This window comes from Vanellus vanellus, assembly GCF_965231255.1.
Source record: "Vanellus vanellus genome assembly, chromosome: 3".
Taxonomy (NCBI): Eukaryota; Metazoa; Chordata; class Aves; order Charadriiformes; family Charadriidae; genus Vanellus; species Vanellus vanellus.
Window position 1 is genome coordinate 123,802,671 of NC_138907.1, and position 17,639 is coordinate 123,820,309.

The following is a 17,639-nucleotide window of genomic DNA, read 5'->3' on the forward strand; positions in this document are numbered from 1 at the left end:
TTTGCGATGACACTTACTATAGCAGAAAAAAAATACTTTCCTGTAGAAATCAAAGTTATCCCATGAAATGGAAATGTTTCATTTTCAGGTTCTGGCTCCACATTTCAGACTAGCAGTAATAAATTTAGACAAGGAATTTGGATATGATATGGAGCTGGTTCAAATAAGTACAGTATGTGTAGATTTTGCATATGTTCAAGGGCAAAGTATTATGGGGGCAGTGAGTCCCTATCAGGAGATCAGTTTATTCCTTAAGCAATGAGATCATGACTGCTGGGAATTAATCCATTCATTTTGTTATAGTCTGTGCGATTTCATTTGCTTTCTTTCTTCATAATCCCCTTGAAAGTTTTACATAATCTTAAATAGTCTTGCCAGCTCCCTTCCCCCCACTTATCTGCACATACTTTGTTAGATTACATTTTACATGCTTTGAGGAAGATGAACGGAGTTAGCACACACCCGGGGTACAAAGCCGCCTTTGTATGTACTTGCATTGCTTTGAGATCAGAGCAGGAACCAAATTTACTGAGTCATTCTTTAGTCCTGGCTTTTGCTTAGCCCTGAAATGGAAGTTGTCCTGTCGGTGATGGTGTTCTTCACTAATCAGAGCAGGGTTCATCTGGCTTTTCTGAGGATGTCTCTCCTGTGGACGTGCAGACCTAAGCCAGCATCCCTAGGGCTCCATTCCTGATGTCCACAGTTGGTGAACTTCAGACAAATTCATAGATGTGATTCAGATTCATCTGACTTATTTTAAGCATCTAGTTTAGGATAAAGTCGCTCTCTAAAAGTGTCTAATATCTTTTTCACTATAAAAGGACTCTAGGTGACTCATTAGGATACTGCAGATTTCTAACTTGTTCAAGTGAATTCCATCTTTTGTCCCTGGAGAGAAAATCATCAATTTTCTACAACGAAAAATTCTACTTAAAAAAATCTATTTTAATTAGTGTTTGTCAGCTTCCTTTCATGTCATTTACACTTGTAGATCCTTAACATCTCTATAACAGTTGAGATTTTTAAGGTTCTTAAGATCTTAAACTCTGCTGGGGGGAATGGATTCAATAATATCGTAGAGAAAAAAACAAACTATTTTTACTATTTTTAACTGTGAAAATACATTAAAACTGGGATCATCTTGGTCTGCCAGAAAAAAGACCTCATGTTTTCTTCTAATATTGGGAACTTTGTACGAAATACATGAGCACTCAAAAACGGTATAACATCAAAGGCCTTCAGTTTGCTATGCAGACTTGTTCAGATTAATGGTTACTGCAGAATGTATGGTATGTTCTATAAGAGGTGGGTAAAAATGATAAAAATTCCCTGTATGTCTGTACTTTATAGCCAAATCAAGTATTACATTACAAAAGCTATTGATCTTTCCCCAAGTGGCATTTTTATTTTCTGTATAAAACTCTGAGGAAGCTTAATCTTTGAAAACGCTTACTCTTCAAACTGTTGGTTTTTTTTCTTTGCTTACCAATTCAAGTGATTCTCAGAAGAGTAAATACATCTTTCCTTTATGTAAAAAAAGTCTTCAGATAGTGATAATCCTCAGATAATTTCAAGATACAGAAGACTAAAAATGTGTTTTCAGCGTATTTTGTAAGCTCTTCAATATTGAGCTACCTTGTGCTTTATTTTTCAGTGTTTTTTTTTCTTTAAGGTAGGTAATTTTTGACCTACAACCCGAGAGCTGTCAGGTACAGCATACAGCACCCCGTTATTCTCTAGGCTAAATTAAAAAAAATGTATTTAACATTCTCTTTTAGTAATATCAGTAGTCACCTAGGTCCTTCAAAGCTGCGATAGGCACGCAGCGAAGAGGTCTTCAGCAAAGGAAATCAGGAAATCACGCCACAATATGAATATGCAAGCAGTTTGGGATGCCAACATCGTCATCGTTGACATTGTTGCCAAACACAGTGGTGTCCAGCCATGCTGCGTACGTTTTTCAAATGTTCCAGCTTAGCTGCTGCTCGGCACGTTTCCTTCAAACACGAGATGGTCGGTAAGCAAGTTAGCGTTTGGCCTCTTGCCTTCCCCCCACACAAAGAGCTTTATGTGTCAAGTGTGAAGGCTTTAAAATAGAATCAAAATAAGATTGTTTTTCATCCCGGGTGGTAGGTGACAACATGCAACTCTTTCCCTTTTCTTTCCTTTCCCTTTTTAGTCTTCCTTTTTAGTTCTTCATGCTGAAAGAAAGATATAATGCAACACATTTTTGGGAGACTGAGCATACATTTACTGTGCCAGGTCCTATCTACTGCATCCTTCAGCGTGTTCCAAGGAAAGCATGCAAAGTATTTTAACTGTGCTGTACGCCACATAACTCAGCTTCTTAACTGCTTAGTGTGACTTGTACTTCTATAGAGGGTGTAAAAACTATATATTTTTTCATTCTTTTGATAAACCAGTGGGGCAGTGTCATTGATCTCATTTATTGTATCTGGTTTCAAGCTGAGATTGCTTCAAGGTGGCGTGTCATCAGGGGTTTCAGTGGTTCTTCCTGTAGGAAAGATTCCCAGCAAACTGGTTTTTGTACTGATGAAAGAGGACTTCAGCCCTGTTGGAGTGACTTGCTACTCTTTCCCAGAACAGCATTTGGAAAATTTCACTTGTATAAAATTGAAGTTGTTTCTTAGTTCAAACTTCCTGTCTCATTTCTTGTTTCCAAGAAAAAAAAAAAAAAATCATTGAAAAATAAAGACTGTGAAGAAGAGCAAGAGGGTATTCTGTAGACTTAAAAGAAAGCATTACTTACAGGTTGTTGCATTTTCACAAACTTTGTGACTTCCCCAACATTGAATGCCATTCGCTTTAAACACTTTTGGCCTGAAGTAACGGGGTTCACATTAATATGCTCTCTCTTTCTTCTCCATTTTTATCCCATGTTACTGATTCATTTTGAGTTTATAAAATATACCTGAGAAACGTGGAGATAAGGGAACATTAAATTTTTCCAAAGCAGAGATAATGTAAGAGAAAATAATTACTGTTTATAATCTTGAGAAGTGAAGAGGAAAGATGATCTGCTGTTGTGTTCTGCTTTGCTGTTTCCTTAAAGATGATATACCTATGATATCCATCTGTTTTTTTCTCCTACATTTGGTGGTTATTTAGACTATTCTAAAACTGGTAGGACTGATGAAATGGCTGTCCTTATCCCTTGAACTGTGAGTTTCTATGCCATGATGTGGATTTTCTTGTTAAAGGAAATATAGTCCAGTTATTTATCGTAAAAATTATTTTATTTGGTGGTGGTTTAGCACATCACTCTAGAATCCACCTTTAAGAAAAACTTCTTTTAGAGAGGAGAATTGAAAGGAGAAAGCAATTTTATTTCACAGATAATTTTTCTACATAAAAATTAATACTGAGAAAAAGCGTAAATATTCACTTAATATATAAGAACAAAATTAAGTCCGGTGTTTAGACACTACTGTACAAAATTGGTAGAGAGAAATGAAGTCCCTATTGGAAAAATCCCTCAGCAACACCTGTCTTTTAATAAAGCTTTGACTAGTATTTTTTTTTGTTTCAGTTATTATGAAGCAACTTGCAATGTTTTGATAGTGAACATACTGTGAGGTGTATTGTCTAGCCTTTGCCAGCATGCGTTTTTGGAGTTTTATAGTCTATTTGCCGAGTAGCCATTACTAAATTATTTATTTTAACATAACTGCTCTTGGGATTAATCTGGTTTTGCAGTTTCCATATTACATTTTGGGATGCCCGTAAAAGTTGATGTTAAATTACCCTTGCCAAATTTCTAGATGTCTTTTGTCTTTGTCATCTCAGGTAGGACTTTCAAGTATAACTCTTCATGTTAGCATTTCACCTCATTTTGCTTCCCTGTGCCTTCCTTGTTGTTGCAAAGGGTCTTAAATCCCTGGGACTGATGGATGTGAAGGGTAATAGCAAACGGCTTGACATACAGGCGGCAACAGGTGAAAGCTGCATATCCTGAGGATTGATACTGGGGCCCATATTGTTCAATATCTTCATCAATAACGTGGACAAAAATGTAGGCAAAGATACAAAACGCACATTCTGCAAACCTGTTGATGATAGTCAATTAAGAGTGGTTGGCACACCGCTTGAGCAGCTTCAGTCCAGACAGGTCTTGCAAACCTTGAGCTGAACCAACAGAAACTTTACTGAGTTTTCTGCATCTGGGACAGGGCAGCCCCGTGCATCGGTACAGGCTGGATGCCAGCTGGCTGGGTAGCAGCCCTTCTGGGAGGAAACCAGGGGGCAATAATGAACATCGAGTTGAACAAGAGTCAACGGTTTCGTCTCATCGTATTAAAGCGAAACTCAGAGTTTTGCAGAAATGTGGCTGGCAGACTGAAGGAAGTTGTCACGGCCTTCTACTTGGTGCTGTTGGGCCAAATCTGGAACACTTCATCCAGTTTTGGGTCCTTCAGTTCCACGGAAATGCTGAGAAACTGGAAAGGTTTAGCTGAAAGCTACTGAGAGCTGAGGGCTGTGGAGCACATGGCCTGTCAGAAGAGGCTGAGAGAGATTACTTCATTTTACTAGTCTGCAGAAGAGGAGGATAAGATTAGACAGCAGCCTTCAACTGCTGAAGGACAGTTACAATGATGACAGAACCAAACTTTTCTTGGTAGTGCTTGGTAGAATAAAGAAGGTCAAGAACCACACATTGTTGCTTGGTGGTTTCAAGTAGGACATTAGAAACCTTTTTGAATAGTACAACACTGGAGCAGGTTACCCAGAGGAGATTAAAATTTCTGTCCTTGGAGGTTTTCAAGATTTGGCTAGAGAAAGCCATAGCTGACTTCATCTCGTGTTGGCAACAGTCCTCTTTCAAGCTGGAGGTAGGGCTAGAGACCTCTAGATGGAGGGTTGTTGGAGAGGGATGTCAAGCAACAGGTCTGCTAGCCTGCATGTTTCCATGTAAAACTTCAAGAAAATTTTGACATATAGAACCTCAGTCTGTTTGATTACCCACCTAAAGTTAAATTATTTTAATATTACCTGGGAGTAGCCTACTAGTAATTTCTGACTGGCAAACAAAGACACAAACGATTACAGAATTTAAACCATATTGCAGACAAAGTTAGCATTTTAAATTATTTGAAGAAGTTGCCTCTTAATATGTGAAAAATTTAAACCCAAATTAGATGCCTTTCTAAAACATATAGTAAAATTACACAAGAAATCCTGGGACTGCCGTTTCGAGGATGTATTATGTGTGAAGTGTCCTGTGCTATGCAGGAGTTCAGATTAGATGATCCCGGTGGTGCCTTGTGTCTTCAAAAGTAGGACTGAATTAATTCAGAGGCAAAACAGATCTCTGTTATGGTTATGCTAGGTGAGGGTTGAAGTCACGGCATGTATTGTGAAAATTATTTTTAAAGGATACCAAATCAATCTAGATTTTCTTAATGTTGTGATGGAATAGATTAACGGAAAGTTTTTACTTATCTGAAATGGCAGCTCCACAAAATGTAGTCAAGATGCCAGAAGCGTACATAGGAGAACTGAAAAACGCCTGAGGAGAACAGTTTCTGTCCTGGTGACTAAACGTGAAAATACAGTAGGAATGTTTGACTGGGTAGAGAAAAAAAGAAAGAAGGAATTTTCAGGTATGTTCCTGGACAGTTGGTGGTTTAGTTTACAGCTAAATTGAACATGTTGACTGTCAACAAGATCTCGTAAGTGATGGATTGGACTATCATAGTAGATTAACATAAAAGGCAAAGAATAGAGGAGGAAACTGTGTATCTGAAGGTTTTGGTTTGGTTTGGTTTTTTCCTGATTTGAGAAACTGCTAAGGCCAAATGCTGGTTGTGTAGCCTGTCTCCAAATACACTTCTCAACAGCCCTTTCGTTTTCCATTAAATCAACTTAAAGAACTCTACAATTCCAATTTCATCAGATGTCAAAGTGCTCGGGGCGTCAAAGCAAATTTTGCGTGTATGTGATTCTTTTTCCTTGTTGTTTTCCTCCTTGATGCGGACACACCTGTACTTTACCTTCTTTGTGCATGGTTTCTTGAGCTGGATGGACTCCCTGCAGAAGTAAAGTTTTCAGTGCCATCAGCCACTCCTGATACCACTTTGTATCCTTAGTTATAGTTCTGTTCTTACCGGGTGTAATGATTTATCCGTTGAGTTATTGTTTGGAAGACAGTTACATTCCTTTCCTCGATCTTTAAGACAATCTACTTTCCTTCTTGGAGAGACTTGAGTAAGCTGTCTGCTTCTGAAGAGGATAATCGTCCTCTTCAATCTAACAACCACTTCCTGCCTCCGATACGTGAAGGATTTAATCTCTCCTAGAGACCAGATCCTTACCTTGTGAAAATCTCCCCTGCTCTGTTGAAGCAAACAAAACTCAAGCACTCTCTCAAACCTAACTGTGAACTTCAGTGCTGCTTCAGCTACGATTCAATTATGGCATCGTGTATACGTGGAGGGGAGGGTGTGCATAACGTTTATGGTTTCAGACCTTGACTTTTTTGAGATGTACTCTTCTGGTTGATGCTGGACTCTGTGTGAAATACATTCTTAAACCCATTTTTTCTTAAACGAGCTCTAATTCAAATTTCTTTACTTCTCCTGTAGGTGTTCATAAAGTATAAAAAATCAAGCATAGATTAACAGTGGGGGGAAAAAACGAAACAGACACATTTACCCCTTAGTTATTGCTGTGTATTGAGTGTGGGAAGGGGCAAGTCAATGCTCCGCTCTGTCTGGTACATCCTCCATGTGATGGAATTGATTCATTTCACCACTCCTCGTGCTCCCATTTTAGGAGCACACAGGTTCAGTTCTGCTCAGCGCAGAACACATTGGCCTCTGTCCGGGAGAACGTTTTACTTGTCTGGTCATGAACACGTAGGCAGACTGCTCATGTGCTTCAGTTTAAACGTGCCCTCGTCACCGTCGTAGGTGAGCGGTGCGCAAGCTCATTTTTAAAATAAGAATTGACACGCTCCTCTGGGAAATCGAACTCACGAGACTAATAACCAATCTGCGCTTTATATTTCTGCATCTTGACTTGTTCAGTGCGTGTTTAATTTGGGAGGGTTAGTTCAAGGTTATGGCAGGGGTGCTTTGGTGCTATAATTTCTGTTGTGGAATGCAGTTCTTGTTGGAATAAGGTACATCATGTGCTTCTACTCTTTTGTCAGAGAGCAGAAAGACAAACACGAATGATGGACTCGGTCCAGTATGCAGAATTCTGTGAAAGCCGGCAATTGAGTTTTTGTAAGTATTATAATGGCTGCACTGTATTAAGATGTTCGATTATTATTTCATGTAATAGAGAACACGGCAGAACCTCATGTTTTTTGAAAGCACTTTTGTTTCGTCTGCAGGAATAAAACTTTAAATTCTTTGTCTGCGTAACTCCTGGGAACAGTTAATTCGGCATAGTTTCGGGCTGTCAGACGGAGTGTTTTGTTTGAATATTTACCAAGCTTTCTATATGCTCAAATACTGTGCTGGTGGGGACGATGGCAAAGATAGAACTGGTAAAGAGTTAATGGCTTAGAAGAACCATACTTGCCTGAAATCTGTCATGGTGGCGTTACAGTCAGCATATTAGCAAAGTTTCATGGTTGCAGGTTTTTCGGAATGCATCTAAAATTAGAGAAGAGCAGCAAGTTTTGCTTTTATTTCCCTATCCGCAGAGACACAAAGAACTCACTAAAGAGTCTTTTCTATTTTAAGCCGTAAGCTCCTGCTGTGGAATTTATTCAACATTAGCCAAATTCATCAGTATACGCCATTCCAACACTAATAACATGATGACAGAATTAGGGCTTTACTAGCACTGAAAACCAACTTACTAGAAGTACTTGTGGGCCACAACTATAATGAGCAGTAAATTAATGGGCTTGATCGTGTAGCAAAACATCATTACAGAGTCGGTTAAGTGATGACTAAGGTTTTGGGTCAAATGTCAGAGAAAGTGAGGTGAAGGAGCCAGTAAAAATCATGACAAAACAGCACATGATCTTACAACACAGACTTGAACACAATGGTGTCTTTAAACAGGAGACCTTATCTTGTTCTTCCTTTTAAATTCAAAGAAAGAGTGACTCATTTATGGCAAAGAAATGACACATTTGAAGTACTGTTCTGCATCAGCGAATGTCAGCAATTGTAGGAAAACATGTTTTGTAAGCATTTCTTTTCCTAATTCAATATGTTTTGTAAGCTTAGTTATAATTTGGCATCACACATCTGTGAGCCATTAGATAAATGATACTTCAGATTAGGGTGACTTTAGGAAATGAGGGGTTTGTGATAAAGTCATTTTTAAAACCCCAAAATTATAATCTGGAGACAGAACAAATAGAAATTTAAATTTGTGAAATAAAATTGAATGTTGCTGACCCGGGGACTGTGAGCTGTAAAAATATCTCTGTGGTATTTTCACAGCGTTTTTAAATGACCATGTCTATAGAGTTCTTTTTCATTGACATTTAATGTCATTAAAGAATAAGAGAATTACAGCGCTTAGAAAATACTAGCAAGAGAGCCTCATGCACAAATTCAATTGCATAGTATGAACTCCACTAGACAGAACATGCTAAAGGCCATGCAGACCTTTGTTCAAAACTAACACAAAGGCTATTTTTACTTATTTTATTTTAGTAAAAATGGAATGTATTGCTATGTTAAAAGAGTAAACCCCTTTTTACTGTAATATAAACCAGTGAAAGCTGTGTTGCAAGAGAATAAACCTGGAAGGGACTTCAAGAAGCCTGTTCTACCTATAGATATATCTATATATGTTCGTACTTACAGCTCCACGTATTTCTATGAAGTTTTACAGACAGGTGAAAGAAAGGACCTATCAAAGGATCAAGTACTACAGGGTTACAAATTTAAATCTAGGGACAATTTTGTGGTCCTGCTGTAACCTTCACACTTTTTCTCTTGCCTTTTTTTTTCTTTCTTATTTGGCTTCAGCAACGCTGTGTAGCTTTTTCACTCCCTCCTAAAAAAATAGCCATTATTTACACCTGTTTTCTGTTTATTACCTGACTTCTCTTTAGCTTTTTAGTCCTCCTTGAAGACTGTCTGTGAAAGAGCTGTTTCAAATGATTCTCCGGCCTTGTATTGTATTTCATTTTGGCTGTCCTGTCTTCGCAAACAGCCCTCATTAAGACCTCTATGTCACTGTCTCTGTCTAAGTCTCCACAGCTTTCTGTGATCAACTTGTCCACCACTGACCTAAGTAAGGTCATCCTTTTTTTCCTCCTTTTACTCTCTCGACAAATACCATGTTTCTTTGTCCCATATTTTTCTCTGTACTTTCTCCTACGTGAGCTCATCCATTAGCGGTGTGAAGTGCTCGTGTGAATGCTGACCACTTGCAGGTCTACATCTATCCTTATTTCTTCGTATCCGAAGCACATTTTAAAAAGACTCATCTACAAATCATTTCGGCTAGCTTATCAGCACCTAATCCCTGCGTGGTTAACACAAGGACTAGGAAGTTCTTCTGTCCTTCTTCATTTGTCTTCGCTATTGTTAATACAGTTATATCATTTTATCTGAACTCAGGTTTGTGTTGATTTCTTCTAGTCTTTCTCTCATTCATCAAAGATGTGATGCAATCGTATTATTTCTTTTACAGTAATATGTTCAAAATCAGGTTTCTCCCATCTACAGTCCTTTGAGGTAGACCCTTCCTTGTTCTGAAATCTCCCGTATGATTGATTAACTACATATTTTATTCTTTACTCCATGCTGCCTATGGGTCTCCAAAATGTCGTCTATGAAATAAGTGTTGTTTCCTCACTAGTTCAATTTTGATAATTCCTTCCTTGGCAAATCAAATCCCATTCACACGCATTGTTTCACATTTGCAGTATTTTCTACGACCAGAAAAAATGCATTATTTTGGCCTACCTGTTGTTAACTTTTCCTTTTTTACCCTTATAATTGGAACTGACAGCAAAGAAAGCATCCAAGTTTCGTGACTGGTTGGACTGTAGCAGTATGGAAATAAAGCCAAATGCAGTTGCAATGGAGATTTTGGCATATTTAGCCTATGAGACCGTGGCACAGGTAAGGGAGTATACTGACTGACCTCTAGTTAAACAAAAGGAATTGATTACTCTGGGATGTACTTCAGCCCCAGGTGGCTTGTCAGCCCCTTCAGAAGCGTGCAGCCACTGCTTCAGCTGACCAAGCCAACTGCATTCCTGCCTGTCTGTCAATTTACTGTGGGACAGATGCTTGCTCTACCGTCTTCATCCGTCTGATACACAAATAGGAATGCTTTATAATGGTTACAGAGGAGAGCGGAGCCCAGCACGAACTTTATGCAAGTCCAAAGTGAAACCACATACTTTGCTATGTGACCTTTGGCAGTGCGCTGCGGCTCATTCAACCCCATTGCACAATTGGATTAAAAAGCAGGATTTCCTGGAAAACAAAACGTTACCTTAGTGCCAAGCTGAGCCCTCTTGGGCAGATAGATTACTCCATGTATTTACAGAAGTGGAAAAGAAAGGTTCCTTAGGCTGAAATATCTCTGAATAATTTTGTTTTCAACTGGGAAACACTAAGAATAATCTGCCTCAACCCACAACTCCTTCATTGTTACGATGTCATTCGTAACAATGAACTCTCTTCATTGTTACGATGTCATTCGTTGTAAGTACCATGTCAGTAAACTTACCTGTTTATCGGCTGGTTTTGCCCTTCCAGTTGGTGGACTTGGCCCTTTTGGTTAAGCAGGACATGGCTCCCAAAGCTGGCGACCCGTTCAGTCATGCCATATCTGCCACCTTCATACAGTATCACAACTCTACTGAGGTAAATCTTGCTTTTTCACATATTACTGCATTTTCTGTTTTACTTTTACATGTATTTGGTGGTTTGTTGCTCTCAAATGTTATTGAATCTGGGATTGATACAGACTTCTGTTATGGGGTTTATTAACATTGAAGCTATGGATTTAGATGGAAAGATGTTAAATTCTAGCTCAAAATGTTAAATTCTTAGCAGCATCTTTATATTTAAATGTAAATCCTCTTTTCTTGCATGGAAATTCCTTTTCTCTGTATTGAAGGCTCTCTCTACTGCAGATTTGGAGGTTAAAGTTGTCAACAGTGGCAAGTGCGATAAGTGCTGTACTGCGTGCGTTGCTATGATACAGATGTTTTAGTAACCTTTAGAATGAGAAAACTGAATTCTTCATAGCATCTCTTCTAACCGTAAATCTAAGAAGGCAATAATTATTTTTTTTTTTTTGTGATTTGATTGTATAATTGCTGTTTGCCATCTTGCTTTCATAGCCACATCTCTTAGGGCAATCTACAAGCGTGAAGACCAGTCTTGACTCTCCTGAAAACACGCCACCTCCTACGCCCACCCCCCCAGCATCAGCAGGACAACAACATCTGGGGAAAACCCCATCAGGAGCCCTGGGGAATGGTGGAATCGGACAGGACTCTACCAAATCCAAACAAAGGAAAAGAAAAAAGGTATTTGGTGCACAATCCTGAAAAAAAAAAAAAAAAAAAGGAAAAGAAACCAAATCATCTTTAGGAAATAACCTGTCTCATTTCAAATATTAATTTTAAACTATCTCACATATTAACTACCAATGTTATTGTAGGGCCAAATGGGTTTGGTGTTTTTTCTATCAGAACTCGGCTAAAGCTTCTCAGTCATGCCTGCAAACTGAATTTTGTTAAGGTAACAACTGCTACTTCTAAGATGAGCTGCTGCTTTACAGCCACAGCAGTAGACACCACCCCAAATAATCATCCCCTTCTCTGACAGTAGCAGCTAGCGTAGGTTTTGAGGGTCAAAACATAAGCAAAGTAGGCAAAGAGGTGGTTGTGATTTTCCTGCACCCAGCACCATTAGGTATCTGCCTTCTTTGCCTAGAACAACTTTGCCTGACCTGCTTTATTTTTATGCCAGTTGGTTGCATTCAATCTAAATATTTGTTTACTTTGCATAAAATATGGACATTGTGTATTCAGAGTGTGAAATGTAAATATTACAATTCCTGTCTTCTGTTGTAGATGCTTGGTATTCTATCTGAGAGGGATATACGTACCTTAAAACCACAAGGGAAATAGATTTGATTAAATAAACTGGATAGGAAGCGCTGTGTTAGTCACTTAGGGCTTTTTTGAAAAAAATATGATGGCGGTACTCATTTTTGCTGCAATTTTGCAGTGGAGTGACTTGATTTTCTTGTGTATGTTACTGTTCTACTAAAAAAAATACACATTTTTCACAGAGTTAAACCAGTGATTTTTACAATGACAGACAGAAAAAGATGTATTTTCTCCTAGTGTCATTGGTGCTGTAGATCATAGAATCATAGAATGCTTTAGGTTGGAAAGGACCTTGAAGATCATCCAGTTCCAACCCCCCTGCCATAGGCAGGGATACCTCCCACCAGCCCAGGTTGCCCAGGGCCACGTCCAGCCTGGCCTTGAACACCTCCAGGGATGGGGCCTCAACAACCTCTCTGGGCAACCTGTGCCAGTGCCTCACCACCCTCAAAGTGAAAAATTTCTTCCTAATATCTAATCTAAATTTACCTTCTTCCAGTTTGAAGCCATTCCCCTTTGTCCTATCGCTACATGCTCCAGTAAAAAGTCCTTCCCCAGCTCTCCTGTAGGCCCCCTTTAGGGACTGGAAGGCCACAATAAGATCTCCCCAGAGCCTTCTCTTCTCCAGCCTGAACAGCCCCAACTCTCTCAGCCTCTCCTCACAGGAGAGGTGCTCCAGCCCTCGGATCATCCTCGTGGCTCTCCTCTGGGCACGCTCCAGCAGGTCCGTGTCCTTCTTATGTCGGAGACTGCAGAGCTGGATGCAGTACTCCAGGTGGGGTCTCCCGAGAGTGGAGTAGAGGGGCAGAATCCCCTCCTTTGACCTGTTGGCCACACTTCTTCTGATGCAGCCCAGGATATGGTTGGCCTTCTGGGCACACCGCTGGCTCATGTTGAGCTAGTCCTAATATGTTCAACTTTCTCTCTGCCCTTATTATCCTCCATTTAGACAGCCTTTAGTGAATCCTAAAGGCTTTTGCTTTTTCCTCTTCCTATTATGTTTGATTATGTTTTGTTTCTGTGGCTGGTTTCCATTACAATTCCTAGGAACGAGAATTTAACTGGAGATGTTTTTGATACATTTCACGAATGTTGTGAGTTAATTTTAAATTCTTAATGTTTCACCTAATGGCTTTTGAAATAATTATGTTCTAATTAATGAAACGTTCCCATGACTTATCCAATTTGGTCAGGTATATACTGGGTATAACTGAGGCATTGAGACAAACGAGTTAACTTGGTGCAGAATGTTATTCTTAGTCCATGAAGGCCCAGTCCAGCTGAAAATATTTGAGTTTCGCGTTCCCTTTATGAATGTCAATCAGCAAGGGAAGAATCTGCCATCAGATTATGAATAATTCTGTGTGTACACACACAGGCTCCAGTCGACTCAGCACTCTTGAAAATAAAACATTTTATAATTAATATTCCAAGTTCGACAGCATTAGTATATAGTGTAAATGTATGGGGGAACCATAAATGTGTGTACCTTAAATTTCAGTGTATAATATAAGTATTTGTCATTCTCAGTACATTTACTAATATCGTTTTCATGAATTTATTACCAAGCAGCCCTTTTTTCTGATAAGTCGTCTGAATTCTGGCAAGCAGTCGTGTCTAGATGGAGCCTAAACCAACATTTCAGTTTGACTAGCAAGGAGAAGAGAGTGACTTTTTCTTGTAAAATCCTGGGGATATTTTTGTAAACTCAATGGACCAGTAGCAGTGAATTCGTATTTTTCCTATTTCGGGTCCTTAATCCAAAAAGTCATTTGAAATTTGAAAACATTCCAGTTTGAGGTAATTAAAATATTTTTGCATCCCTCTCACACCGTCATGTCACATGTTTCATCTCCGAATTTCAATCTGATATTACTCAATGGTGATTTTGGTGTCAAATTGCTTTCCACTTTGGGTACTTGTTCAATATTTTCCCTACCCCTTGACATCATAATGAGAGCCTGAAATGTTTTAAAAATAGTTTCTGTGGTTATTGCAGTATGACTTATATGACCCTTTCATTTTCGTTTGAACATTTTCTGCTCTTTTCAATTGCAACATACAGCAGCACTAGGTGAAAGATTTAAGAGGACAAATATGGTGTTCTTTGGGTCTCTTAAGCAAAGTTCATGTAAAAGTCCTCTTTGATTTGTTAATAGCTTTTTTTCTCTAATGTAGTGTGTGGCAGCAATGATGTGTATCCTCAGGAAAAAAAAAAAAAAAAATTGGCCCATTTTATAAAGGTTTATTTTCATACTTTATGCACTGTAGGTCTGTTGTGTGTTTTTGATTTAGTAACAATTTATGTGTTTTTCTGTTGCAGAGCACTGCAGCCTGTGGTATAGAGGCTCAAAGCGATGCCATCCAGCCCAGCCACATCAGAGAGGCCATTCGACGCTATGGCCACAAGATTGGCCCCCTTTCCCCATTCACAGTACGTAATAACAGAGTTATAAAAAGTTATATTTATAATCTTAAAGAACTTTGATTTTCAAGTGGTCAAATGAAGAAGCTTTGGAATTGTTGAGAGCAATTTGTGGTGACTGTAATTTTCTTTATAAAAGTGGCATAATTCTCTTGGGAAATAAAACTTAGTAATTTCTGTCTCTTTTTGGAAGGACAAAAAAGTTTTTTTTTTCTTTTAAATATTATTTTCTTTCAATTACAAATTATGCTTTTTTGTTAGTGCTTGAATTTTCTGTTTTTGCAAAGTTTAGGTTTACAGTTATTTTAAATTATATGTATTCCAATATGGTGAGGAGCACTTTATATTCTAAAATTAGTTGTGTGTCAGATACTGCTCCTATTGGAAGCTGAACTCTCAAGTGACACATTTACAGTTGGAGAAAGAAGAGAATGGTTTCTTTAGACAACTTTGAACCTCCACTAAAATGTAATGGAACTGAGCTTGTGGTAAAACACTGATGGGATGTGAGGTTTTGCCATCATTTTTTCTATGCAAATTGCAAATCCATTGTTCAGAGCAGCCAAACGAATTCTTTATTTCATTTTCTCATCTGATGAAAATGTGAAAGTAGTCTGTCTCCGATGTCATAAATTGGGGTCATTTTCTTCTGATCTGCTGTTCTATTTGGCATATATCCTTGCGTACCTCTGAATATCTACATTTAGGAAAGAATGAATATCAAAGAAATCATTATAGGAAAAACACCCTGAACCCCACCAAACTAGAGCTGAGCTCCTAAAAACCAGGAAGAAATTGTCCATTTTTTGAGAGATTTTAGGAAAGGAAAGTGATTCTGAATTTGGAGGAAAATCATCTGCATAAAAGTTATACAGAGGTATATGAAGACCATAAGTATCAAGAAAATAGTTAGACTAGACCTCGGAAACGAGGAACAAGAAAAAATAAGAGTAAATGAGTATGCGAAGTTATAATTTTCCTAGTGTCAAAACTGACCAATACTTTTATAAATGGCAGTAAATGTTTGGTTTAGTAATGATAGTTGATAGGTATTTGCAATGAATTATATTTACATATTTTACCTGTCTTTTTTTGCCACTCACAAACGCTAGATTAATATCATGTAAAGCATCGGATAGAATTTCTAGTCCAAAATAGAGAAGTGTTTTTAGCAGAAGTTTGCTAAGAGATGTAGCTAAGAACATGGCAAAAGCTTCTGAAAGCAGAGAACGTATTTAATTTTATTATAAAGAAGTAAAGAGCTGACATAAAGGATTATAGAGAGGTAAGTCTTCCTTCCCTGACCCTCACTAAAAGTGGTTTGGTTGATTATTAACCAAAGTTTGAAATTTCTCTGCAACCACAGGATATAATAAAATATTCTGGTTTGGGTTGGGGTTTTTTTGTGTCCTGCTATCTTGTGAACTTCCCAAACAGCCCAACTAACTGAACAATTTCATTTGTTGACATTAACTACTGTCAACGTGGTTAATGAGATGAGCAGATCTTATTCTCTCTAAACGAGCCAAGAGTGAGAGAGGGAATCTTGGGTCATCTGCTAGATGTGTACAGATGTTGTAGAGCTGTAATACGATTCCTTTTATAATGAGAAAGTTCAGGAAAAGCATTTTGAGAGATATTATAGAGTATGCATTTAGGTCTGTCAATCTGCCCACTTTTCCGGTCAGTGCCATCGTTGGCAGTTTGGGGACAAACACTGCTATATCACAGTTGTCCAAAAACAAAATACCCCAAACTTCCTGTAAGTTCCTTACGGATGCAGAGAGCGTGAAGGTAGATTGATGCTTCCTTTGACCTGAGGGTTTCATACTGCCAGACTCTCACACTGTTGTATTAAGAACCATTACCTCTAGGCATTTTGAACAGTGCTGTGGCAACGTTTCTTTTGAATGACTTCTGCTTTCTCCTATTGCCACTGTCTTCACAATAGTTTCTTTGCGTATTTGTGTGAACTCCTAGACAGGGTGACAGAACCAGGAGGAAAGGTGGCTTCTTGTGATTGTGTGGTGACGCTGTAAAACCTGCGGACAGAGAAATATAGAATGGGTACCTGCCGTTAGATTCATTGAAGTCATGCTTTCAGCTGTTTCCACCCTTAAAACTAACTAAAAAGGTCATGTAGGGAAGTTAGGAATATACATTTGCGCATCATCTCTTCCATTTCTTTTCTGTAGATCATTCTTCCACATCAGATCTGATTTATAGTCAATGGGTGCCCCGACTGAGTCAGCTGTAGGTAAGGAGGAAGGATTTTTCTGCGTGCCCAGATATTTTGCACTAAGTTTTCTGACGGCAGTTTACCATTCCTGTTAACAGTCCTACTACAGAAGAAAGAAAAAGAATGAATATAGCTCACTGAAGAAACCACTGTTTTTGTGAGCCATATACATGTTCAATTCAGTCCCTAAAACATGTAGATTAGCCTGATCTTTAAGTAAAAGACACTGTTCTACATTCTTACAATAGTAACAAGAAAGAAGTGCAAGTCTGCTAATGCCGAAATGCTTTATGACTCCAGTATGAGTTTATGATACTTGTACAGGAGGCATGTAGAATCAGTCCTAGAAACCCAACCAGGTACATAACTGTCCCAAATAACATGATGTGTTAGGAACATACAGGAAATCTCATATGAGGAATAACAGGCAAAATAAGTTATCCAAAGTATTCAACAACATTTTGGTGAAAACTGGAGCATGTCACTGCTCTTGAGTGCTGACCATTGAGAAAAGATTGGGGAAAGAAAAAGGAATCGCTTTAAATGCTTTCCTGTCTTCCAAGGTAATATTACATGAACTTTAACAAAGCACAGTTATTGGAATTTAATAAATTATTTTAATTTTGTAGTCCTATGCTATTCTGAAATTTTCTTGGCTATGTGACTATAGAGCAGTAAGGAGGATTTACAGAAGAATTTTGCCCTTGCTGTATATTAGTAATAAATAATGGACAGCTCTGGACTATTTTTTCATTTTAAATAATTTCCATCTTATTCCAGCCAGTCATACGAGGCAGAGAGCAAACATTTTCTTTTTCATTTGGGAGATTATTTTTAATTTAGCTAGAGTTGGGGTTTGGCTTTTTGCCATGCTGCCTTGTGTGAGGCATTCAGTAGTC

At 38.4% G+C, this 17,639-nt stretch overlaps 1 protein-coding gene across 1 annotated transcript in view; it reads left to right on the plus strand.

The window, feature by feature from the left end:
* Positions 1-17,639, plus strand: part of SUPT3H (SPT3 homolog, SAGA and STAGA complex component) — a 296,183-nt gene that overhangs the window by 227,000 nt on the left and 51,544 nt on the right. Inside the window, exons 7-11 of the mRNA XM_082480803.1 lie at positions 7,172-7,247; positions 9,952-10,064; positions 10,710-10,817; positions 11,300-11,488; positions 14,400-14,510. Of these exons, the coding sequence (XP_082336929.1) occupies positions 7,172-7,247; positions 9,952-10,064; positions 10,710-10,817; positions 11,300-11,488; positions 14,400-14,510 (597 nt within the window). The remainder of the gene's footprint in view (positions 1-7,171; positions 7,248-9,951; positions 10,065-10,709; positions 10,818-11,299; positions 11,489-14,399; positions 14,511-17,639) is intronic.